The 25,509-nt window shown below is 37.6% G+C and overlaps 1 protein-coding gene across 1 annotated transcript in view; it reads right to left on the bottom strand.

The window, feature by feature from the left end:
* Nucleotides 1-25,509, bottom strand: part of DNAH7 (dynein axonemal heavy chain 7) — a 244,682-nt gene that overhangs the window by 107,555 nt on the left and 111,618 nt on the right. The window contains exons 30-38 of the mRNA XM_057746773.1: nucleotides 24,659-24,907; nucleotides 22,015-22,164; nucleotides 19,255-19,437; nucleotides 18,719-18,895; nucleotides 8,987-9,118; nucleotides 7,366-7,590; nucleotides 4,357-4,554; nucleotides 2,214-2,369; nucleotides 1,319-1,487 (exon numbers count right to left, since the gene is read on the bottom strand). Of these exons, the coding sequence (XP_057602756.1) occupies nucleotides 1,319-1,487; nucleotides 2,214-2,369; nucleotides 4,357-4,554; nucleotides 7,366-7,590; nucleotides 8,987-9,118; nucleotides 18,719-18,895; nucleotides 19,255-19,437; nucleotides 22,015-22,164; nucleotides 24,659-24,907 (1,639 nt within the window). The remainder of the gene's footprint in view (nucleotides 1-1,318; nucleotides 1,488-2,213; nucleotides 2,370-4,356; nucleotides 4,555-7,365; nucleotides 7,591-8,986; nucleotides 9,119-18,718; nucleotides 18,896-19,254; nucleotides 19,438-22,014; nucleotides 22,165-24,658; nucleotides 24,908-25,509) is intronic.

The following is a 25,509-nucleotide window of genomic DNA, read 5'->3' as shown; positions in this document are numbered from 1 at the left end:
GCATAATATCTTTATATATTTTGCTTAAAAATATATAGGTTCATGTTTTATGTTTGTTTTAAACCAGGTAAATCTGTATTTTGCTTCTATTACTGCATTATACTGTGTTGATTCTGAAAACATGCATAATGTGTGAAAGTACATAACTAGTAGTCTATAGACCAAAACAGTTATGTATCTCTATGTATTTAGAAGCTTATAATAAACACTGATTTACCTTGGCAAGTTTAAGGCAGTGGTGAAAGGGCTACAGAAGGAAAGGTAAGAGATCATATACTCAGCTCTGTCTTCACCCCTTCCTCCCAGAGACACTCAGAAATGGTGGTCTTTTTAGGAAATGGGGTCCAAGAGGAAAAGACACCTCATGGATTCAGCCTGCTCCTCTGTCCAGTCCTTGAAGCGACAGGGAGGGTGGACACTTAGTAAAAATGACTGCTAGGTGGTGAGGGAGAGGCAAAGCAGAACTAAAGTCTGGGATCCAGGAACAATAGAATTTTTTTTTTTTAAAGAGGGGGAGAAAAGCATTCAAAGTGGCCCAGGGAGTGTGCTGAGAGCAATTACGACTCAGAGCAAACTGTCTACGTTACAGGTCAGATAAAGGTCAGGGGGTTCAGAGGCAAATACCAGAGAGATTCCCTGAAGACACAGTACATTGAGAAAGGGAATTTTTTAAAATATAGAATACCAGCTTGAGTTCAGGGAAAGAACAGTTAAAGATGTCCAGTTAGGTGAATCAAGCTATTTCAGATATTCTAGAATAAAAAATTTCCCCTACTTAGAGATCTCTTTGAGTTTATAAATTTCCCTTGCAAAGTATAAAGGATCTCTAAGAGTTAATTCTTTTGGCCATTTCCTACTTAAATTCCCCTCAATGGTCTGTCTAAATCCAGAGACCCTCTAAAATGGGAATCCATTGGGGTAGAGGAAAGGTGACTTCTGAAGCAGGGAAGTTTCATACTGTTGAAACTTTAAGGAATGAAACAGAGGAAAATGAGCTTCCCCAGGGGGATCTTGGTTCTCAGGGGATCTGGGACCTTAGAATGCAGGACCAGGAAATGCGGAGCAAAGTCCCAAAAGGTGGAAGAAAAAAGATTTGAAAGAGTTGTTTGGTTTGGGGAGAATGACCTCAAGCAAGGCAACCACTCTGCAAGTGTTGATCACTGTGGTCACTGTGTTAGGTCACAACATACAGACATAGCCAATATACACACAAAACACTGTAACTCAAGTTGTCCGATGGGATTTCTCTTTCTTTCTCCAGCTTTTTAGATGCAGCCAGAGTGATTTTCAATCTTAATCACAGACTCAGAAAACATACCTGGAGGCCCCATAGCACACATGACTTGAATGTCCACTAGTTTAATCATAGAACAATCTTTTAGGTCATACCAATTCCAGTGATCTAACCACTGTCTAAGTAACTCGATGGGAGGTTGAGCCCCATACACCTCCCGCGCGGGCATGTTGACATCATCTACAAAGACAACCTGACGATGAAAGGAGAAGAGGTATTAGAAAATATCAACATCTTAATATAGTGTCTTATGGTGCAAACAACATTCAGGCAAAGAATCAGATTATCTTCCTATGGACTACGTAAGTGAGAAGTGATGGTTTCATTTCACACCAGGAATATCCCTTAGCATCCAATGTTTCCAAGCAACAGGAAGACAGTCATTATTAACCTATATAAACAGTTTAGAACCTATTAATCCTCTCATACAACTTGTTTCTCAATATGGTTTCTCTTTTTTTCCTTGTACCACTTCAATACATTAAAATAAATGAGAAAAGTGTGATTTTAAAATGCTTATGACCTCTGAGTGATGAGAGTGGGGTTGAGAAGGGTATTCTTGGCAGAAGAACACAGAAAAGTCAATTGATAGCTCTGTTGTTTAAAGGCCTAGAGAGCAAGCAGCAAAGACTGCTGAGTAAAAATGTTAATGAGAGAATTAGGAAGGTAGATAATTTCCCAGATGAATATTCTACTTTGAATTCAAAGGGCAACTGCTTGTTTTTAATGTCAAGTTGCTTGACGCACATACAAATACAAACATACTTTTAAGAAGATTTCTTAACCAAAATTTATGGTTAAAAAAATTGTACAAAAAGATGTCAAATCTCAGTATATCTGGTTTCCTTATTCTGAATGTGACAATGTTTATGAATAGGACCAGTGCTGAACTATACACATAGAAACAGAGAGTTATTACCATTTTCTTGCCCAAAGGAGGACCAAAAACTCCCTTCCTTCTTTTGTCCAGTTTTGACATGATAATATTCTGAGTCTGAGCTGCTGTAGTTTGTGCTGAGAAGTTAATCAGCAGAGGTTTGTAGATATCTTTATTGAGTTGATTTAAAAGAAAATTCTATATAACAGGAAATAATAAAATGAGCCATAGTTGCAATTATGTTTTTAACATTTCAAAATAACCGCTAAGCATCACTGTTGATATACTCGAATTTAATCTTAGAGTGTCATAATGTAAAAAGAGATGGAATAGATAGAAATAACAGTTACCAAGTCAATGGAGTGTTTCTGTTAGTCCAGGCCCTGGGCATGTGGTTTCTCTGATTTCCAAAACCACCATGCAGAGTACACATTCCTGCTTAACATGAAGTCATAGGGACTCAGAGGTTAAGAAACTTGCTTAAGGTCTCAGAGATGCGACAAGAATTTAGACTGCCATTTGTCTCTCTCCAGATCAATATTCTCTGTAATATAGCTTATTATCTTTCCACTTAAATACCAAGTTATCTGACTGTAAGTTAGGGAGTTTACATAATATAATTTGTACTTTCAAAATGGAATTCATTAGAAAGCAGGTATAATTACAGTGATTCTTAACCAAGACGATGTGTTCTACAAATTACCTTGTAGAAGAATAAGAGATAGGAAAATATTTACAATGTATTAAGCAGACAAAAGCAGATTACAAAATAAGATGCAAAGTATGTTCCCAATTTTGTGAAAAGTAATTTTTCTTTGGCCTGGGCAATTTATTGCCTGGGCTGAATTTTATGGGGGTACAAGTGACAAAAGGCTTTATTTTTCTCCACCCACTGCCTTGAACCATGTCAAGTCTCCATTCCCTAACTCTTGATAATATTTCAGATAAATCCTTTAGCTTTCTGTACACTTTGTTATTTTTTTTTTTAAATCCAGTCTAAATCAATACCTTGATTTAAAATCTTAGTCCTAATGTCTTCCCTCCCCACTCTTGGGTATTCCTTGATACATACAGCATTTAGTATGATAAAGGTGACATTTAATCTGTTGGGAAAGAGATTATTCAATAAATAATACCAGGACAATTATTTGACTATATAACCAAATATATTCCAAAGGATTAAAAATTGGATTAAAATGTAAAATCATTAAAGAACTAGAAACAGGTACTGTCACAATTAGGGGCATGTGGATTGACTGGAACCTGCAGTGGGGGAGGGGCTGCTGACAGCTCCTCCCCTCTTCTCCACCTGCCTTCCCTATCTTCTTCCTGTCCCACTGTTGGGCAGCAGGCAGAGCTGGAGGAAGAGGGCAAAAGTCCTACTTCACTGGCATCACTGTATTTCTCTCTTGGCCAATGCTATCTTGCCTGCTGCCATGGCAAGCTTCCAAATGCTTATTCTCTGAGAAGAACGGAGGTACAGGTTACTTAGGTACTCCAAAGAGGACATTCACATTGCACAATTCCCTGACCGAGGGGTACTAATGGAGTTCCCTCCCTGCATGGGCAGTCATATGGAACAGAGTCCCAGGAAGTCTCAAGTCCATTTATCTTCCACATTGTCCAACTGACCTGGGGGAAACTTTCACTCACATGCCATACCAAAGGCTGGAGGTGCTACTCACTATTAGTTCTAGCCAGCTTTCTGCTTTCAGAAATCTGAAACTAGACAAGAACTGGTCTTTGATCAGTATGACTCCCTAAACACAAAGGAACACAGGATTTATAAAGCTAATGAGATTTGGGGCATAGCTATTACAGCAGCTAGCATTTTCTTAACTCACACACCATGGGTATGATTCCAGAAATCATTAAAGAAAATCAGTCTTATTACCACATCATAACTGTTCACATATTCAATAATTTAGAAAATTAAATATCAGCCAAAACACCCATTTTAAGGGAGATAAAATTCTTCATCCTGTATAAGCTATTTTTATTAAAATACCTTTAAAAATGGACAATAATTTAGTGATATAAAGTAAAATCATATCTTTAATCAATTCTCAAAGATAAATAGGCAATGACTCAAAAATTCCCTGTGGCTCTAACATTAAAATACGTAAGTATTTAATACATATTGCCTGTCAGTTCAGGTAGTTTAAAAAATAGTATTAATACTTACGATAATGTAAACGCTCTTTCCAGTTCCTGTTGGTCCTACAAATATTGAAGGTTTTTGATGGGTGGTCAACAATTCCATTAGTGCAGAGTATCGAACTGTGTCCAGAGTTGGTACAATGATTTCATTAAACATCACATCCTTAGGAATTGGAGGAGCTTCTGCCAACTTCTTTATCCATGGTTCCCATTTTCCTATTCCCTGTTTACAATAAATAACCAAATAGTGAATGTTATGTTATAAAATACTTTTAGAAGCTCTGTACTCCTGTGCCATTGCAGAAAAGATGAAACAACAAGACCAATAATCCTTGATATTTATATATTTGTTTTTATCTTTTAAAACTCTTCACCCTAATTTTTTAAAGTTAAATTTTGTGTTTAATGAAGTAGAAATTGAGCTTTTATATGAATAAAAATGAAATGGCAATGCTGTGATACTTTTGATGTCCTGGAACCACTTTGGCCAAATGTTAGATTCTTTAATGGCACTGAGAAAACTGGTCTAATCAATATGTTAAAGAGTAAAGAATTTTATTCAGTAAATGTTAACCAATATAGAAAATTTTTCTACATAGAACATCAGCTGCATACTGTTTGACTTTTATAATGGTACTTATAACATCAGCTTATTATTTCAAGCAAGATTTCTCTTTTTTTAGATTTTTTATTGGAGTATAGCTGATTTACACTGTTGTTAGTTTCTGCTGTACAGCAAAGTGAATCAGTTAAACATATATGTATATCTACTCTTTTTAGATCCTTTTCCCATACAGACCATTACAGAGTATTGAGTAGAGTTTCCTATGTTATACAGTGTGTCCTTATTAGGTATCTATTTTATTTATAGTAGTGTGTCTCTTTTTTAGATTGTAGTAAAAAAACACCAAAATTTATCTTCAACCATTTTTAAGTGTACAGCTCAGTAGTGTTAACTGTATTCATGTTGGTGTGCAAGAGATATCCAGAACAGACAAGATTTCTTAACATGAGATTATTATTATGAATTAACATTACACTGTATCTTTGCATCTAATTAGCTTGTGAACTAAAATTTTAATTTGCTAAGGCAGTGTCTATAACAAAAAAATTCAAAAATATTACATCAACTCTCTCTCCTTAGAAAAACACCACTGCCTTCTCCATTCTTACAAAATCCAATTTAAGCTCCTGGCCATTTGAAGCATATTAGAATTCAGACCCATTCTTCCTTCACATCTTCATGTTTCCTACAACCCAGCCTCACTGATGGGTCTACTGGTTCCAAAAATGCCCTGGGTCCCTGGACCTTGACATACAGGATTCTGTTGTCCTGCAGTATACATGACACTCTTCTGAAGAGGTCAGGAACTCACAGAGGGCAGCACTGTGCTTTACTCATTTTTGTATCATCTGGCAGTGCTGTGCACGTAGTAGAGAATTTGAGGAGACTGACTTTACATAAGCCTAAAAATAGTACTGCAAAGAAATTTCTAGAACTTTCTAAAACTGATGAAGAAATAATGCTCTTTTGATACTTTTGATTATTCTTTCTAACATGGATCTTTTGCCACTCTGTGGGGAAGGAAAAATTAATATTCAGAAAACATGGAACGGATAGTCATTTAGAGATTGTGTGATCCTGGGAAAATCACAAAATCTCTCTGAGCCTCAGTTCCCTCAATGGTAATATTTGAAAAATAATCCTACTGGACTTCCTAGGTGGTGCAGTGGTTAAGAATCCACCTGCCAATGCAGGGAACAAGGGTTTGATCCCTGCTCCAGGAAGGTCCCACATGCTGCAGAGTCACTAAGCCCGTGTGCCACAACTATTGAGCTGGCGCTCTACAGCCGTGAGCCACAACTATGGAGCCCACATGCCACAACTACTGAAGCCCACACACCTAGAGCCCATGCTCTGCAACAAGAGAAGCCACTGCAATGAGGAACCCACGCACTGCAATGAAGAGTAGCCCCCGCTCGCCATAACTAGAGAAAGCCCATGTGTAGCAACAAAGACCCAACACAGCCAATGCTGGGAAACTAAATAGAAGTGATTGTGGAAAAGCTTAATAAACTGCAAAGTGCTCTGAAAATATGGGGTATTGCTAGTAATCTGAAGTAAAATTAGCAGAGATAAAAAGTTATCTTACAGTTTGCAGGTTGAAGAGTCTCTTCTGAGGTGAGGTTGGTAATACATTTACAAGAGCCATAAAATTTTTAAAAATCATTCAGTAATTCCTTTTCTAGGAGCCTATCTTAAATAATCAGATATGCACACAGTGACTTGTGTACAAGAATATTCACCAAAGCACTAAAACTAAAACAACAAAAACACTTCAATGTCTAAGACTAGGAAAGTGAATCGAATATAGGGAGGTTTTAGAAAAATAAGTTTATTAAAGAAACATCAGTGAGACAGAGTGGTTTTCTTTATTAAGGGAAGAAGGAAGATATAAAACTACTCAGTGGGGAAACGGTGTGACCCCTATTTCACTTAAATCTGCGTATACTTAAGTGATATGTATTCCTAAACTTTGTCCTTAACTATAGTACTTATGGGAGCTGTTACACAAAAACAAGTGAACAAACACCACCCAGGTCATGTCGTTCAGTCTGCTTGGAAAGTGCTGAATTCCTAACAGTCCAGCTGTGGTCCTGCAGGACCTCTTAGCCTGTGATGTGCTAACATGCATCATGGACCTCCCAGAGTTGTGTCCTTGAGCAGAGCTTGCCTGGTGCTGGACTGGATGTCCTAGTGTGTGATTTTATGTAATGAGTACAACTGGCCCAACAAGTATTACTATTTATCTCATTTTATCAATGAGAAAAACAAGGTTCAGGGAGATTAAAGAACTAGTTCAAGGCTCTACAGAAAGAAACCCAGACCCAGCCATGCCTGACTTCACAACCAGAGCACCTTCCTCTACTCCATGCTGTCTCTTAAGGTAATAGTGATGACCAGGTGGACACAGAGCCACTAAGTGCTGTCTCCAAGGAGACTCTGCCTGGTTGGCAGGTTCAGAACTCTTACCTCAGTGACAAACTGATAATCATAAATTGTCCCTTTTTCAGGAAAGGGAACAGTTAGTGTTTTTGAAGATGTTTGTTCAGTACCACTCAGTAACTTAAACCTATTTCGAGTTATGTCTGAAATCGGGCCTTCCATTAGTTCTCGAAGAATCTTATTAAATTTCAATCGATCATCATCTTTACAAGAAGCACCGATGGACCAGATCAATGAAAACAGAAAAATGCCCTGAAGTGGAGAGATGAGAACATAGAAGCATTAAAGAATAACTTTAATCTATGCTTGAAGCTTAAATCAGATCAGCCAGATTAATATCTTTGGAAGGAAATAAATAAACTGATATATGATAGCAGGTTATCTGGGGATTTTGTAATAATCAGTTTTTGCCTAACAAATTACATGTCTTTATAAAATCTTACTATCAGAGAAGATAATACAATACAAAGTATAAATTCTAGGCATGGTAAAACAGAATGATTAGTCTGGTAAATCAGGTGATAATTCAAGCAAATGGCTGGATTTTGATATTAAAAAGAACACTGAGATAACGTTTTATTAAAGTATAAAAGCATATTTTAATAATCAACCCACAATATATGTTTATTAAATTTAAATTCTGATACAGTGTTTTTAAAAAGTAGAACAAATTCATCTACTTTTATTTACCTGTTGTAACAATTACCTGAGCATTGCTTGTATAATTAGAAGTGCTATCCTGCAAGCTTTCTTACCAGACTCAGGCAGAGGGAATGGGGGGACAACAAGACACACCACTGAAATGAGAAAGCCTGTTTGCTTGTTTTAAAATCACACCCCCTTTTTAATGTCAAAACTAAAACAGTCTTGACTATGCTCATAAAAGTTGTGAACTCCAGCTTCACACTATTCACCTACTCCTAGTTTACTCACAGACTACTGTTCTCTGGAAACTATTTTAAATGAAATTAAAAATTTATTTCATAAAATACATGCAAAAGAGTACACTGACTATATTAGAAGTGCTACCATTAGAATACGTATTTTTTTTAAAGAAGATTCAAGGTCTGTTGATCATTTTATTCCCATATTTAGAACATTTATAGATTATATATTTTGCCTTCCTCATTCCAAATGTGTATTTATACTCCCTCACACACACGCATATATTTTAAATATTTATATCTCATGGAAAAAGGGAAAAATTAAGGAGAAAAAAAACAATGAATATTGGGTTGGCCAAAAAGTTCATTCGGGTTTTTCTAACATCTTATGGAAAAACTCAAACAAACTTTATGGCCAGCCCAATAATTTGGAGGTGGAAGGGAGGTGAATCTTGTTGTCAAAAGGTCACTGACATTTTGAGGACTGATCATCTTTGAGACTGGTCAAATGACCCAAGGTATCAGTAGCAGATCTGTGGGGATCATGGGGCTGCACCCAAACTTTATGATCCATCAGAACTGCCAGTCAAGGAGCTTTCCTTACCAGCACCAGGTATTTGGGACCTGATTTTTTTCCTCGCTGTTCAGCTACCACCCATTGTCCAGACTCCAGTTCCGGGAAAAATGAGGTTAATTAATTAGGAAGCATTGGGGAAAGCAGTGGGTGTCCTTCTATTGCAAGACTCAAAGAGAAACGGACCTACCTCAAGTAAAGAGTAAGTTTCTCGATCATTTCTCTCTCTTACTTTGACTTCATCAGCAAAGTCATTCATAAAACAGTCTATCATATTCATTAGGGATCGGACTAAGTTTGTATCTGAAGTAGGAGATAATTCCTGAAAAATCAGAGAAAAAATGTCTATGAAACACTTTAAATGAGGCACTAGCTGAAATAGCATCAACTAATTTTTATTGAACTCATTTAGTTCTAACAGCCATTGTATCTGTGAAAAGGTATCATTATTATAACTCTAGCTTTCTAGGAGGGAAAACTGAGGTACACCTTACTTCCCAAGAGTGAGGCAGCAGTGGATGGCCCATCAGGTAGGGTGTGCTCTTTAATCACTCTTATACTGATTCCCAAATTTAAAAAACTCAGTTACGTGTTCAGTGAATTTAATCACAAACAAAGATTCTCTGTTACACCAATTTCATAAACCAACACGCTAAGAAAAAAATCTTTCAGAGCAGGCAATTAATTTGCTTATTTAACATGCTCAGTAAATAAAACCCATTTTAGAACATCTTTGTAGGCTACAACAACACTCAGAGTAAACTCATTCCTACGAAATATATTTTTAAGTCTTGAAGAACATAAAATGTTTCTGGAGTGCTGTAAATGCTGTGCACTTTATTTCTCTGGGTCTCACCATGAGAATTTATAAAACAAATGAAATAACATTACAGTTCCTATAACCATGCAGCAAACAGCAAGTTCTCAGCAAACAGCAAGTTCTCAGCAAACATTTGTCTTCTTCCCTCCAAGCTCTCTTCCAGCCTTTAGAGTTGTATTGCTTATGTAAGAATTAACATGGAAGAATTAACTCGGAAATGGACTCTCTGAGGATTAGAAGCAGTTGACTTCATATTTGGCTACTGTCCCAGTAGAAGCAAGCAGAAGTGACAACTGAGCATCTAAGGGCAGGGACTAAGTGTTACTGCTGCAACCCTAAAATGCAAACAGTTACTACTACAAATAAGACAGATACGTATTACTACTTACTAAATAACAAGCATGCATAATTTTTTTAAAAATTTATTTTGAAGTATAATTGATTTATAATGTTGTGTTAGTTTCTGGTGTACAGCAAAGTGATTCAGTTATAAGTAATAGTTTGCTTCTGCTAATCCCAAATTCCCAATCCATCCCTCCCCCACCCCCCTCAGCATACAAAAATCTGTTCTCTACAGGCATTCATAATTTCTTCAAGAGAGAACAAAAGTTCATAAGTATATTTCAGAAAGTTTACATTAACAGTATTTTTTTTTTTACTTCTCATTACAAGAAAAAAATTCTATGTATGACAGATGTTAACTAGACTTACTGTGGTGATCATTTCACAAAATATACAAATCATTATGCTGTACACCTGAAACGAATATACTGTATGTCAATTATACCTCAATTAAAAAAATTTTTTTTTTCCTGTTTGCTCTTGAAAACATCAGTTCCAGTTACATGGAAAATCCAATTTTTTTAATACTTACATTCTCTGACAATGCCAGGAGGGAAAAACAACAACAAAAACCCTATAGCTTATTTTATCATGACCCACAATTGATACACATTTAATTGATTTTTAAACATGATTACTTCACATCTACAATATATTCCATTACAGTCACGTTTCCTGAAAGAGCAGCCTACACTCACCATCAAGTCAGTATTACATTCCTAACGGTCTGCCCTGAAGTACACTCGCCACTGCCCTCAAAGTACTGGGGCCAAGGCTCCCCCAGGATCTCTATTGCCAGATCCAAGGGACCTGCACCAAACCTTTCCTGCCTTGACCTGACTTCTCAGTAGTTTCTGATAATACTGACTACTGGCTACTTAAAACCCTCTCCCCCTTCCCTCTCTCTAAATTGCTGGTATATCCAGGATTCCAGCCTTTGCTCTTTTTTCCTCTGGATTTGCCTTTATTACCATGGTTTTAAATTCCACTTTCCAGATCTGAGCACTGAGCCAAACTCCTGCCTCAAGCTTTTCTATTATATTTCCAACAGCAGGAAAAATCCCAGCCCTGTCTCCTTATATTTGATCCAGAGGAAAGCCATCCTATAAGACCTTTGGTCCACATCTCCCAAAGCCTAAATTAAGCATCTTTCCCTACAGTTCCCAGCTGGAGGGTGTTTAAGAGCCTTGTTGGAATTCCATCAATTTTCGGCGGCAGGAGACATCCATGCTTCCGGAAATTCACGCTGTCACTTCTTTCCCTTCTATCTTTCCCTCTATCTCACCCCCAAGGGTGTAATGAAAGAAAGAAAAATGGATTTGTTTACTTTAGGATCTCTTTCAATTCTTCTACCAGGGACTGGCTTCCCTTTCCAAATCCCAGTTTTATTAGCTATCCATAGTAATCCCTAAACAGTTAGATGCACTCATGCTAAATACAGTGGATTCCTCATTTAGTATGTCTAAAAAGTGATATGCGTTTCCCCATATGATCCACTATCCAGTTCTTTGGAAGTCATAAACGAGATTACTTTTTAAAATTGTCCTTTTTCTAATTATAAAATATATATTTATTCTAAAAACTTTGGAAAATAAAGAAAAAAATTTAAATGGAAACTACTTTTAAAAACAATAGTCCATCAGAAATGAAAGATACACTTTTAGAATATTTTCACCCAGATGTGATTAGGTGGGACTTTGAGTTTGTTTCTGTTTTTTTAAGAAAGAAAAGATTAGCATCCATACATTTTCCCAAACCATAAGATGCTTCATTTAAAATATTTTTTGGAGAATTATATTAATTAAAATTTTTAAACTTTAAGAAGAAAAGGTTTTTTTTTTTTTTTTTTTTTTTTTTTTTTTTTTTTTATTATTTTATTTTATTTTTTTGGGGGGTACACCAGGTTCAATCAATTGTTTTTTTTACACATATCCCCATATTCCCTCCCTTCCTTGACGCCCCCCCCTCGATTCCCCCCCACCCTCCCTGCCCCAGTCCTCTAAGGCATCTTCCATCCTCGAGTTGGACTCCCTTTGTTATACAACAACTTCCCACTGACTATTTTACAGGTGGTAGTATATATATGTCTGTACTACTCTCCCGCTTCTTCTCAGTTTCCCCTTCACCCCCCGCCCCCTCCCATACCTCGAGTTCTCCAGTCCATTCTCTGTATCTGCTTCCCTGTTCTTGTCACTGAGTTCATCAGTACCATTTTTATATTCCGTATATGTGAGTTAGCATACAATATTTGTCTTTCTCTTTCTGACTTACTTCACTCTGTATGACAGATTGTAGTTCTATCCACCTCATTACATATAGCTCCATCTCATCCCTTTTTATAGCTGAGTAATATTCCATTGTATATATATGCCACATCTTCTGTATCCATTCATTTGTTGATGGGCATTTAGGTTGCTTCCATGTCCTGGCTATTGTAAAGAGTGCTGCAATAAACATTATGGTACAAGTTTCTTTTGGGATTATGGTTTTCTTTGGGTATATGCCCAGGAGTGGGATGACTGGATCATATGGTAGTTCTATTTGTAGTTTTTTAAGGAACCTCCAAATTGTTTTCCATAGTGGCTGTACCAACTTACAGTCCCACCAACAGTGCAGGAGAGTTCCCTTTTCTCCACACCCTCTCCAACATTTGTTGTTTCCAGACTTTGTGATGATGGCCATTCTGATTGGTGTGAGGTGATACCTCATTGTGGCTTTGACTTGCATTTCTCTGATGATGAGTGATGTTGAGCATCTTTTCATGTGTTTGTTGGCCATCTGTATGTCTTCTTTGGAGAAATGTCTATTTAGGTCTTCTGCCCATTTGTGGATTGGGTTATTTGCTTTTTTGGTATGAAGCTGCATGAGCTGCTTGTATATTTTGGAGGTTAATCCTTTGTCCGTTGTTTCATAGGCAATTATTTTTTCCCATTCTGAGGGTTGCCTTTTAGTCTTGTTTATGGTTTCTTTTGCTGTGCAAAAGCTTTTAAGTTTCATGAGGTCCCATTCGTTTATTCTTGATTTTATTTCCATGATTCTAGGAGGTGGGTCAAAAAGGATGTTGCTTTGATGTATGTCAAAGAGTGTTCTGCCTATGTTTTCCTCTAGGAGTTTCATAGTGTCTGGCCTTACATGTAGGTCTTTAATCCATTTGGAGTTTATTTTTGTGTATGGTGTTAGGAAGTGTTCTAATTTCATTCTTTTACATGTTGCTGTCCAATTTTCCCAGCACCACTTATTGAAGAGGCTGTCTTTTTTCCATTGTATACTCGTGCCTCCTTTGTCAAAGATAAGGTGCCCATATGTGTTTGGGCTTACTTCTGAGTTCTCTATTCTGTTCCATTGATCTTCCTTTCTATTTTTGTGCCAGTACCATACTGTCTTGATCACTATGGCCTTGTAGTATAGTTTGAAGTCAGGAAGCCTGATTCCACCAACTCCATTTTTCCTTCTCAAGATTGCTTTGGCTATTCGGTGTCTTTTGCGTTTCCATACAAATCGTAAGATTTCTTGCTCTAGTTCTGTGAAAAATGCCATTGGTAATCTGATCGGGATTGCATTAAATCTGTAAATTGCTTTGGGTAGTACAGTCATTTTCACGATGTTGATTCTTCCAATCCAGGAACATGGTATATCCCTCCATCTGTTTATGTCATCTTTGATTTCTTTCATCAATGTCTTAAAGTTTTCTGCATACAGATCTTTTGCCTCCTTAGGCAGGTTTATTCCTAGGTATTTGATTCTTTTGGTTGCAATGGTGAATGGGAGAGTTTCCTTAATTTCTCTTTCTGCTCTTCCGTTGTTCGTGTATAGGAATGCAAGAGATTTCTGTGCATTAATTTTGTATCCTGCTACTTTACTAAACTCATCAATGAGTGCTAGCAGTTTTCTGGTAGAGTCTTTAGGGTTTTCTATATATAGTATCATGTCATCTGCAAAGAGTGATAATTTTACTTCTTCTTTTCCAATTTGGATTCCTTTAATTTCTTTTTCTTCTCTGATTGCTGTGGCTAACACTTCCAAAACTATGTTGAATAACAGTGGTGAGAGTGGACACCCTTGTCTTGTTCCTGTTCTTAGAGGGAATTCTTCCAGTTTTTCTCCATTGAGAACAATGTTGGCTTTTGGTTTGTCATATATGGCTTTTATGATGTTGAGGTAATTTCCTTCTATGCCCATTTTCTGGAGAGCTTTTATCATAAATGGATGTTGAACTTTGTCAAAAGCTTTTTCTGCATCTATTGAAATGATCATATGGTTTTTATCCTTCAATTTGTTGATATGATGTATCACGTTGATTGATTTGCGTATATTGAAGAATCCTTGCATCCCAGGGATAAACCCCACTTGATCGTGGTGTATGATTTTTTTAATGTGCTGTTGCAGTCTGTTAGCTAGTATTTTGTTGAGGATTTTTGCATCTATATTCATCAGTGATATTGGTCTGTAGTTTTCTTTTTTTGTGACTTCTTTGCCTGGTTTTGGTATCAGGGTGATGGTAGCCTCATAGAATGAGTTTGGGAGTGCTCCGCCTTCTGCAATATTTTGGAAGAGTTTGAGAAGGATAGGTGTTAACTCTTCTCGAAATGTTTGATAGAATTCGCCTGTGAATCCATCTGGTCCTGGGCTTTTGTGTGTTGGGAGATTTTTAATCACTGCCTCAATTTCTGTACTTGTGATTGGTCTGTTCATGGTTTCTATTTCTTCCTGGTTCAGTCTTGGAAGATTGTATTTTTCTAAGAATGTATCCATTTCTTCCAGGTTATCCAATTGATTGGCATATAGTTGCTTGTAGTAGTCTCTCATGATGTTTTGTATTTCTGAGGTGTCCGTTGTGACTTCTCCTTTTTCATTTCTAATTCTGTTGATTTGCATCTTCTCCCTTTTTTTCTTGATGAGTCTGGCTAATGGTTTATCAATTTTGTTAATCTTCTCAAAGAACCAGCTTTTAGTTTTATTGATTTTTCTTATGGTTTCTTTCCTTTCTTTTTCATTTATTTCTGCTCTGATCTTTATGATTTCTTTCCTTCTGCTCACTTTGGGGTTTCTTTGTTCTTCTTTCTCTAGTTGTTTGAGGTGTAAGGTTAGGTTGTTTATTCGATCATTTTCTTGTTTCTTAAGGTAGGACTGTATTGCTATAAACTTCCCTCTTAGAACTGCTTTTGCTGCGTCCCATAGGTTTTGGGTTGTTGTGTTTTCGTTGTCATTTGTTTCTAGATACTTTTTGATTTCCTCTTTGATTTCTGTAGTGATTCCTTGGTTGTTTAATAGTGAATTGTTTAGCCTCCATGTGTTTGTATTTTTTGCAGTTTTTTTCCTGTAATTGATATCTAGTCTCATGGCATTGTGGTCTGAGAAGATGCTTGATATGATTTGAATTTTCTTGAATTTGCTGAGGTTTGATTTGTGACCCAAGATGTGATCTATCCTGGAAAATGTTCCGTGTGCACTTGAGAAGAAAGTGTAGTCTGTCGTTTTTGGATGGAATGTCCTATAAATATCAATTAAGTCGAGATGGTCTAATGTGTCATTTAAAGCTTGTGTGTCTTTATTTATTTTCTGTTTGGATGATCTGTCCATTGATGTAAGTGGGGTGTTCAAGTCTCCCACTATAATTGTGTTACTGTCGATGTCCCCTTTTATAGCTGTTAGCATTTGCCTTATGTATTGAGGTGCTCCTATATTGGGGGCATAGATATTTACCATTGTGATATGTTCTTCTTGGATGGATCCCTTGATCATTATGTAGTGCCCTTCCTTGTCTCTTTTAATAGTCTTTACTTTCAAGTCTAATTTGTCTGATATGAGTATTGCTACTCCAGCTTTCTTTTGACTTCCATTTGCATGGAATATCTTTTTCCATCCCTTCACTTTCAGTCTATATGTATCCCTTGGTCTGAAGTGGGTTTCTTGTAGGCAGCATATAGAAGGGTCTTGTTTTTGTATCCATTCAGCCAGTCTGTGTCTTTTGGTTGGAGCATTTAATCCATTTACATTTAAAGTGATTATTGACATGTGTGTTCCAATTACCATTTTCTTAATTGTTTTGGGTTTGTATTTGTAGGTGTTTTCCTTTTCTTGTGTTTCCTACTTAGAGAAGTTCCTTTAGCACTTGTTGTAAGGCTGGTTTGGTGGTGCTGAATTCTCTTAACTTTTGCTTGTCTGGAAAGCTTTTGATTTCTCCCTCAAATCTGAATGAGATTCTTGCTGGGTAAAGTATTCTTGGCTGTAGGTTTCTCTCTTTCAGGACTTTCAGTATATCCTGCCATTCCCTTCTGGCCTGCAGAGTTTCTGTAGAAAGGTCAGCTGTTATCCTGATGGGTTTTCCCTTATATGTTGTTTGTTGCTTTTCTCTTGCTGCTTTTAATATTTTTTCTTTGTGTTGAATTGTCGTTAGTTTGATTAATATGTGTCTTGGTGTATTTCTCCTTGGGTTTATTCTGTATGGGACTCTCTGTGCTTCTTGGACTTGGTTCATTATTTCCTTTCCCATGTTGGGGAAGTTTTCCACTAGAACCTCTTCAAATATTTTCACAGACCCTTTCTTGTTTTCTTCTTCTTCTGGGATGCCTATAATTCGAATGTTGGTACGTTTAAGGTTATCACTGAGGTCTCTGAGGCTGTCTTCTAGTCTTTTTATTTTTTTATCTTTTTCCTGCTCTGTGGCGTTTATTTCTTCCATTCTATCTTCCAACTCACTTATTCGTTCTTCTGCCTCAGTCATTCTGCTGGTTAGAGCATCTAGAGTATTTTTAATTTCAGTTATTTTGTTATCCATTGCTGTTTGTTTTTCTGAGTTCTTATGAACTGTTTCTTGTACTTTCTCTAATTTGTTATCGAGATTTTGTATCATTTTTACTATCATTACTCTAAATTCTTTTTCAGGCATTTTTCCTATTTCCTCCTCATTTATTTGGTCTTGTGGGTTTTTTTCCTGCTCCTTTGCCTGCATGGTGTTTCTTTGTTTCCTCATGGTTGTCCAAGCTTTTGGGGTTGCTTGTCCTGGTGATAGAGGTGTTTATAGAAGACTGTCCAAGCCTCAGACTAATGTCCAAGTATTGGATTAGACGAATATTCAGTCTAGGAAACACATACATGTATAAGACACACAATTATTGAATCCGTTAGGACATAAGGCTCTAGAAAGACCTGACAGAACCCCAGTGTGCTATCAGATATTCAGAGAGAAACCCAGCAGAAATTGACAACTGAAACAGAACGAATCAGAGACAAAAGCAAAAGCAAACAAACAACAAATAACACCCTACACATACAAACATCAATCCAGGGAGATTTTGTAAGCTAGGATCAAATATAGAAAAGAGCTGGAGTACCACCAGAGAGAATGGAGATTCTCAGAATGTAATTAGACAACTGTACTAAGAACTAAGATAAAGACAAAAGCCTAATATTAATACCAAGGCAGTGCATCATCTGGAGAATAGAGCAAGGAGTCTGAGCAGACCGATAGTGTTGCTTATAAGTATGTTAAGATAAAATACACTTAAAATGGCTGGAAGAGAGGGGAACAGAAGAGCGTAATGTGGTTGGAAATATGCAAAGAAAAAGAAAGGAATAGAAGTGTATAAAAGAAAGGGATGAAAGGAAAGTATGAAAGATATTTTGTCCGTACTACCAAAAACTTAGCTAGATATAGAAGTATTTTAAAAGGCAAAAAAAAAAAAAAAAAAAAAAAAAAAAAGAGCGAAAAATATCCTTATAAAATTATGTTGTAAAACTTGTAGATCCCTTAGGGCTAAGATCGTATTTAATAAATCAAAAAAAAAAAAAAAAATCCAGAACTGATCCCCGAATGGACCAGTTCAATAGGTATTGATACTACTATTTCTGTTTCCTTAGCGTCTCAGCTGTAAGTGTCCTTTTCCTTGCCTTGGGTTTTTTTTTTTTTTTGCGTTATTCTGTGACCAGCAGAGGTTCCTTTATTGTTCGTCTGTAAGCCTCGGTGTGTGGGGAGGGAGAGGGTGCAATAGTGGCTCCTTCTCCTGGGAGGGAGTGAGCAGTGGCGCACTGTTGCTTCAGTCAGGCTTGGAGGTGCCTGTTGCATAGAGCGCTGGTGGCTCAGGCGTACACAGAAAGTCTTAGAGTTGGGCCTCTCTCGGGGTTTTTTCTTTTTGATGCTGGTTTTTTTTTTTTTTTTTTTTCTCTCGGCAGCCTCCCTGCTGCTGGCGTTGCAAGGAGTTTTAATCTAGCCCCGCCCGAGCGCCTGAGGGTGCTTGTTATCCCTGAGCGCCTTATGTGGCCCCGCAGGGCGTCTCTCCGCTGCCTGTTGCAGAGGCGCAGAAAGAGAGGGAGAGGCTATGCGCGCGGCTCCTCCCCGCCGCCCGGGAGCCTGCAGCCTCCAGCCGCCATCATGGCCGGGCAGCTCTCAGGGATCGGCACTCCTCTCCGCGGACCTCCTCCCTCCTGTCCTCTCGGTCCGTCACCCTACCGGCAACAATGTTTCTCCCCCTGAACCAGCTCTCCGGTTCCCACGCTCCCGCTCCTGGACCCTCCGTTCAGCCGCGGATCGATGTCTCGGTCCGGGAACGCTGAGCTGCGCTGCGGACCCTCCGTATGTTTCTCACTCCCTCCCGTCTGCCACAGCTCCGCCAGAAGAAAAGGTTTTAGTCAAACTAGTTAAGAAATTATTTTAATATCTGGTAGTTGACAATAAAAATAGACATTAAAATGTGTATATATATATGGCTAATTTGGATTTTCCATTTATTTTTTAAATCTTAAAATATTCATTCCTCTTACCTTTGTATGCTTTCTAATAAATTCAACAGAAACAGGAACCATTCTATCAAATAAGCCTATTATAAATTCCTTCTGAATGATACTGATCACAGCAGGTAGAAGGTTTATCCAGGACAACAACAGCGGCCTCCAGCCCAGCATGTGAGGCTCCATGTAAATCATCCCACATCTGGAAACCTGGAAAAACAATAATTGTTTACCTCCAAGGTCCTGCTCATAAAAGAAACATGACCTGGTACATCTATTTCTTACAACCTCAGAAAACTCTTGGGGAAAAAAGAAGCATGTTTTTATATAATTTCCTGATCTACATTTTTGTGTACAACTTTACCAAATGGTCCTAGACAAAGAGGGAAATATCCCTGACTCTTACATTTGTCAAGGTATGTCAACAGGTACGTCAGCTCTTGGAGAACCACAGATGGCTATTAAATTGAATTCTATAAATACTTTTCATCTAGGGTCAAAGTTACTAAGCAATAAATGTATTTATAACATTTCAAATTTATAAGCAGATGTGAAAATTGAAAACTTACAGTGGCAGGAGAAGCAACTTCTAAATCCATTGGTTCAAAAATAAGATTCATTTGTGGTGACATTTGGATAATCTCCCCACTCATCAGACATAGCTTTTTGTTGTCATCCAGCACAGTGTTCATATTCTCAATCCACACTGCATCTACTGGCCCATCAAAAACTAACCATTTCCTATCTGGCGTCTGGTTCATGCATATGGTGAATAAAGGGCAAAAATGGTCAAGGAAAGAGTTCAATAATATTATTTTACAACTTTAAAATGTAACTCCTAGAACTAATTTCACCATCAAAATGTAAAGGCACCTTTGGAATAAAGTGTGTGTATGTGTGTGAATATATATATTCACTAAAGAAGGCTATATATGCCATGGATGAGACAAATATATATAACATCTTAAGATTCCATCTTTTCCAATGTTTCTGAACTTGTATATAACATGTTTTAGGAAGTAGTATAAGCAAAAAAAAATGTAATCGCCGGGGAAAACAATTTTCATTCAGATTGTCTGACTTTATAGAGAGTTTATTTAGTGTTCACACAGATTAATTACTCTTGTGTGTTAAGTTAAATTTTTTGTTCCCTCCACTGAATGAATTAACACACACATCCTTCTTGGGCCAAACTGTCTCATGGTGGTACGTTAATATCAACATAACCTTCACAGTCCCACAGTGAGGAACATGAAAATATTTACATATTGTCCAGAATATAGTAAATGTTCAACAAATATTAAAAAGTGGTGAGGTATTAGCCAGAGGGAGGCAAAACTGATTCTCTTTTCCAGATCCTTATGAAGCAGCCCTTCTGAGGCCATAGGTGATGCCTTGGTTCACCTTTGGCAGTTGTGAATTTAAGTTGATGTGGTGAAGGATTTGACTCTACCTTAGCACATTCTCAGTCCCTGTGACCAAATGCATTAATTCTGCGACAGTGGGCCTGTCTGGGTTCAAGTCACCCATACCCACACTCAGAAACTAGCTCTGGCCATGCTCAGGAAGCAAGGAAGAGCCCGTTATCTCAGAGATCAATTTCAGATCAACTTTTCCTCCTGCTGCTAATCTTCACTCCGAGAAACACTGCCCTGTGATGGTGAGTTGTTAGGCTTTGCCGTCTGGAAGACCTCACTTTTAATTTGATTCTACTACTTCCCAGCTCTGTGACTTTGGGACAGCTACTTAACCTCCCTGAGACTCAGTATTTATGGGATAGATCTTCCTGGAAATATAATGTATACTATGTAGCTAAGTATAAAATTGGAATATCTCATGATTATTTCTTTATAAATAATGTAGTAGCATACATTATCTGGAAACTTCACAGGTTAGTCTGGGCCAGAGTACATCCGCTAGGACAAGAAAGGATCTGAGAAGGTACATCAATCGTCCCAAACCTCTGCTTGCCCCACATGTGCCTCCTGATTACTTTTTTTTAATAATAAATTTATTTATTTATTGGCTGCATTGGGTCTTTGTTGCTGCACACGGGCTTTCTCTAGTTGCGGCGAGCGGGGGCTACTCTTCATTGTGATATGCAGGCTCCTCATTGCAGTGGCTTCCCTTGTTGTGGAGCATGGGCTCTAGGCGTGTGGGCTTCAGTAGTTGCAGCCCATGGGCTCAGTAGTTGTGACTCACGGGCTCTAGAGCGCAGGCTCAATAGTTGTGGCACACGGGCTTAGTTGCTCCACGGCATGTGGAATCTTCCTGGAGCAGGGATCAAACCCGTGTCCCCTGCATTGGCAGGTAGATTCTTAACCACTGTGCCACCTAGGAAGCCCCCTGATTACTTTTACCCAGTAAAGTCTGACACTGAATAAAGATCTCTGCCCCATGAGAGCCAATCCTTCTGCTATTCATTGCTCAAGGTCCTTCAGCCAATAAAAGCAGAGCTGCAATTTGATGTTTTTCCATTATTATGCTGACTCATGACTGGCTGGTCCTCAAGTGGGTAAAGAGGTAAATTTAGGTTGCATGGTAGTCAGAATAAAGGAAACATTTTTATTTAAAAAGATTTAACAAAAGAATTAAATGTCTCTAGCCTAGGCCCCATTTCCTGTAAGACTAGCCTTAGCAAGCTGTCTCCGTGTGATCACACTGCACGGAGAGCCTGCTAACATACGACAACCAAGTTAACAATTATTGGTCTGTGGACCCTTTTTCGTAAGAGTGGGCAGCAGCCACTGAGCAGGGTGAGCCAGGATTAGGTAAGTTCCTGCTCCCCTGCCCAGCAGTCAGCAGCCGGCACATCCCTCACCTCTTCTGCTTTCCACAGGCAGCCCATTCTCTTCCTAAAACACTAAAGGGTAAGTGTTGGAATTTGTAAGACATCATTTTATAAAGGTCTGCAATTTCCTCTCTAAGCACTGGAGTCTGTCCAGCAATTAGTGGGTATGACAGTGACAGCCAACCGAGCAGCAGGGCAAAGGAGGAATGTTACTGAAGGATTGAAAGGATCATGTTATTCAGATAATCTCCTTCCTGGGTCACTTAGCCTAGAAAAATGGGTCAGAAATATTCTCCCCAGTCTTCTTCTCTCCTGCCCTCTCTTCTGTGCATACCAAGGAGGAGATGCCTGCCCTTATGGTCTCTGGCATCTTTGCAGGCACTGACAGTGCTCTTCACAGAAACACTGCCAGACTATTCAGTAATGTGTTTTAAATAAGTACCTTGAGCTACAAATATAAATGTTTACTTGAAACAAATGAAAAAATCAGAACTCTCATAGCCTTTCCAAACATGCATGCCAAGGTGTTAGCACTTACCGATGAAGCAGCAAATGCTCTAAAACTGACCGCGAGGATCCCATCGGACCACTCATGGGACACTAAATCAAACTGTCCATACAGCTGACCCATGGTGACAGACTTGGGATTTAAAACAGTAATCTGGACCTTGTTTTCTTCCATCAACCCCTTAATAGAAAAAAAAAATCAATTATTTATTTATTTAAAAAAATACTAATATTGTCTTTATTCATGGAAAACATGATTGTACATGTAGAAAATCCTAAAGACTCTACAAAGAAACTACCAGAAATAGAGAGTTCATTTCACAAGGTTCCAGGATACAAGGTCATTATATAAAAAGTGATTATATTTTCTATATAATGCCAATGACCAATTAAAAAATAAAATTTAAAAATACCATTTACAATAGGATTTAAAAACTCATACAGTACTTAGGGATAAAGTAGCAAATGTTGGTCAAGATCTATAAATAGTAAATATTATAAGCTTAACAGGTGGGTTACATGTTGAATCTGTTTTTCTTTACAAACCTTAAAAATGTTAACACCATTCCAAGGTCATTGGCATTACAAAGACAGGTTTGGGACTGAATTTGGCCCATGGGCTGTAATTGGTTGATTCTTGCTTCAAAACATTCTCTAAGAGAAAATTAAGTAATTTAAATATAGGGAAATATGTACCACTCTCACACTGTGAAAAAATTAATATTGGTAAGTTGACAATTTCCACCAGAACCTTGAAAGCTGGTATATGGAATTAATAAGAGATGTTAATACCCTTAGGGCATAGGCTTTATGTTTTTAAGTAATAGACTTCAGTTTTTTAGAGTAGCTTTAGGTTTACAGAAAAACTGAACAGAAAGTACAGAGATTCACATATATTCCCTCCATTTTCCCACCCCCCACCACAGATTCCCCTATTATTAAAGCCTTGCATTGGTGTGGTACGTTGTTATGATTGAGGAACCGATATGGATACATTATTATTAACTAAAGCCCATGGTTTACATTAACATTTACTATTTGCATTGGACAGTTTTATGGATTTTGCCAAATACATAATGTCATATATCCACCATTACAACATATACAGAAAAGTTTCACTGCCCTAAAAATTGCCAGGGCTCTACTTATTCACAATCGTTTCTTTTTTATATAACAGCATAAGTTCAGCTCTCTCCCACACTGCTTTCTGCCCTCCACCACTGGAGCTGGGGACACGAAGTACCAAACTGAAGAAAAGATGTGGGAATAATAATATGAATCAGTAAAAAATTCAAGATCTTTGTTTTCTTCTCTGTGCCCAGGAAGGAAATAACAATGTGTCATCCTTAGTTCAGAAGCACGGAAAAGCTCTATCATCGTAGTCAGGACAAAGTTGCTGCCATCAAAGCAAAGCTTTGGCCCCAACGCAGCAAAGCTAGCGTGAAGCTACAGCTTGCAGGCAGGGGCTGTGGAGCCCTGCCCCTTTCACATTATCACCATGTCCCTCTCAGAATTTCCTGGTAATGCATCACTTTGGGGCTTTGCATTGGACCAGAATATATGCTCATATCTTCATCTTCTTTAATCTTTGAAAGGCACCACAGTTGGCTCTTTTAGAGACTTATTTTTATAGCAAAAAATCAGTCCATCTAACAATAAAAAAAAAAACAGGAAAAATGCAAACAAAAACTGAGAAAAGGAAGGCAAGATAGCAGGAAGGATAAAGAGAAAGGAAGGGAGGCGAAGAAAGGAAATAGCATGGAAGGAGAAAAGCATAAAGGAGGAGAAAACAGAAATAAGAACATATCAGTTTGATAATAAATACAAACGAATTTAAATTCCCCTATGAGAAGATAAAGGCCATCAAACTGGAGAAAATAAAAGTCAAACTATTTACTCTCCATAAAAAAGCAAATCACTGTGACAGCCAGAGTCACAATTAAAGACATGGGCAACTACGGATGCAAGGAGAAAGCAAGGGTTGCAATACTGAAATTAGACATAGGGGATCCAAAGCGAATAACACAACAAATACATAATTTTATACTGGCTGAAGCGGAGGCTCCACAATGAAGATGTAAGGATCACAAATCCCATTTGGCTACAAACATTGAAATATATGCAAAAACTATTTGAAATACAAGGGTAAACAGACAGAAATGCAATATTTGAGAATTTAAAATAGACTCATTCCTTTAGCATATCAAAGTAGACCAAACTGAGATGTGTAGGACAAGAGTTTTGAATAACATAATTATCATTACTTATTATACTTAATGCAAACGTGCACACACACACACACTTCAGTGCCACTAGCAGCCACTAACAGACGTTTACATTACAAATCCGAACACTAAGAAAATGAAAAATACTCTCCTATGAAAGTATAAAAAAGAAAGTTGTCAGTGTTTTTATGTTTTCAGGATTTTTCCTACCATGAGTGTGCTACCTTTGTAATTAAACACTTTAAAAAAAGAAAAGGTCGTGAGACAAATCTGTGGCACACCCTTTATATACTGAACTTCCTACTTGCTTCTCATTACTTTTCTAATTTTATCTTCTTTGTATTTTCATAATTTTAAGCTACTGCATTAAAGTACCCCTTTAAATGACCATACATTCCATCTTGCACAAAGCTGATTATAAGTAAATTAATGCATTAATAACACACTTACCTTTTCACATAGATCATTTAGTGCTCCAGCTAAGACGCGATATGCACTGGTTTTTCCTCCAAACGGTTCTCCAACAATCATAAAGCCATGACGCACAATCATCATTTCATAAATCTGAAGAATCTTCTCAGAAAAGAATCTGGTCATTTGCAAATTCATGGCGTCACAGTTGTCTTTGATAGCTCCCAGCAAATCATTGTAATCTGGTTTTGGTAATTTCACCCCAGGAAACAAATCCGAAGTAATTCCCTGATGATAGATGATTTGGGGATTTACATTATCTATTTATACATTCTAATAACCTCTCTCTCTATATATATAGCGATATATATCATATATATGTATATGTGTGTGTGTCTGTCTACATGTGTATATATAGATATAGACATGGACGTACATAAACTTGAAAAAGTTTCTCTCATATTTAATATTGATGGAAATAAAGCCATTAAATAATAGTTCAGTATTTTTAACAGCTTCGCAGAGGTATGATTGACATACAATGAATTGTTCATATTTAAAGTGTACAGTTTGATAAGTGAAACCACCAACTCACTGAAGATAATCAACATATCTATTACCCCAACAACTTTCCTTGTGACCTTCTGTAATCCTCCTTCTCATGTTTCCTCGCCACCTCCTACCTCCATCCCCAGAGAGCCAACAAACACTGATTTGCTTTCTGTTACTATTTTTATTTGCATTGTCTAGAATTTAATACGGATGACAGTACACATTATGTGTACTACTTTTTTTTTGTCTGGCTTCTTTCAGGGGGCATAAAGATTTGGAAATTCACACGTGTCACAGCATATATCAATAGTTCATTGTACTGAAGTAGTCCACTGCAC

Source organism: Hippopotamus amphibius, chromosome 8 (genome assembly GCF_030028045.1).
Source record: "Hippopotamus amphibius kiboko isolate mHipAmp2 chromosome 8, mHipAmp2.hap2, whole genome shotgun sequence".
NCBI lineage: Eukaryota > Metazoa > Chordata > Mammalia > Artiodactyla > Hippopotamidae > Hippopotamus > Hippopotamus amphibius.
The sequence above is the reverse complement of the archived record's forward strand: the minus strand, read 5'-3'. Positions and strand labels throughout refer to the sequence as shown.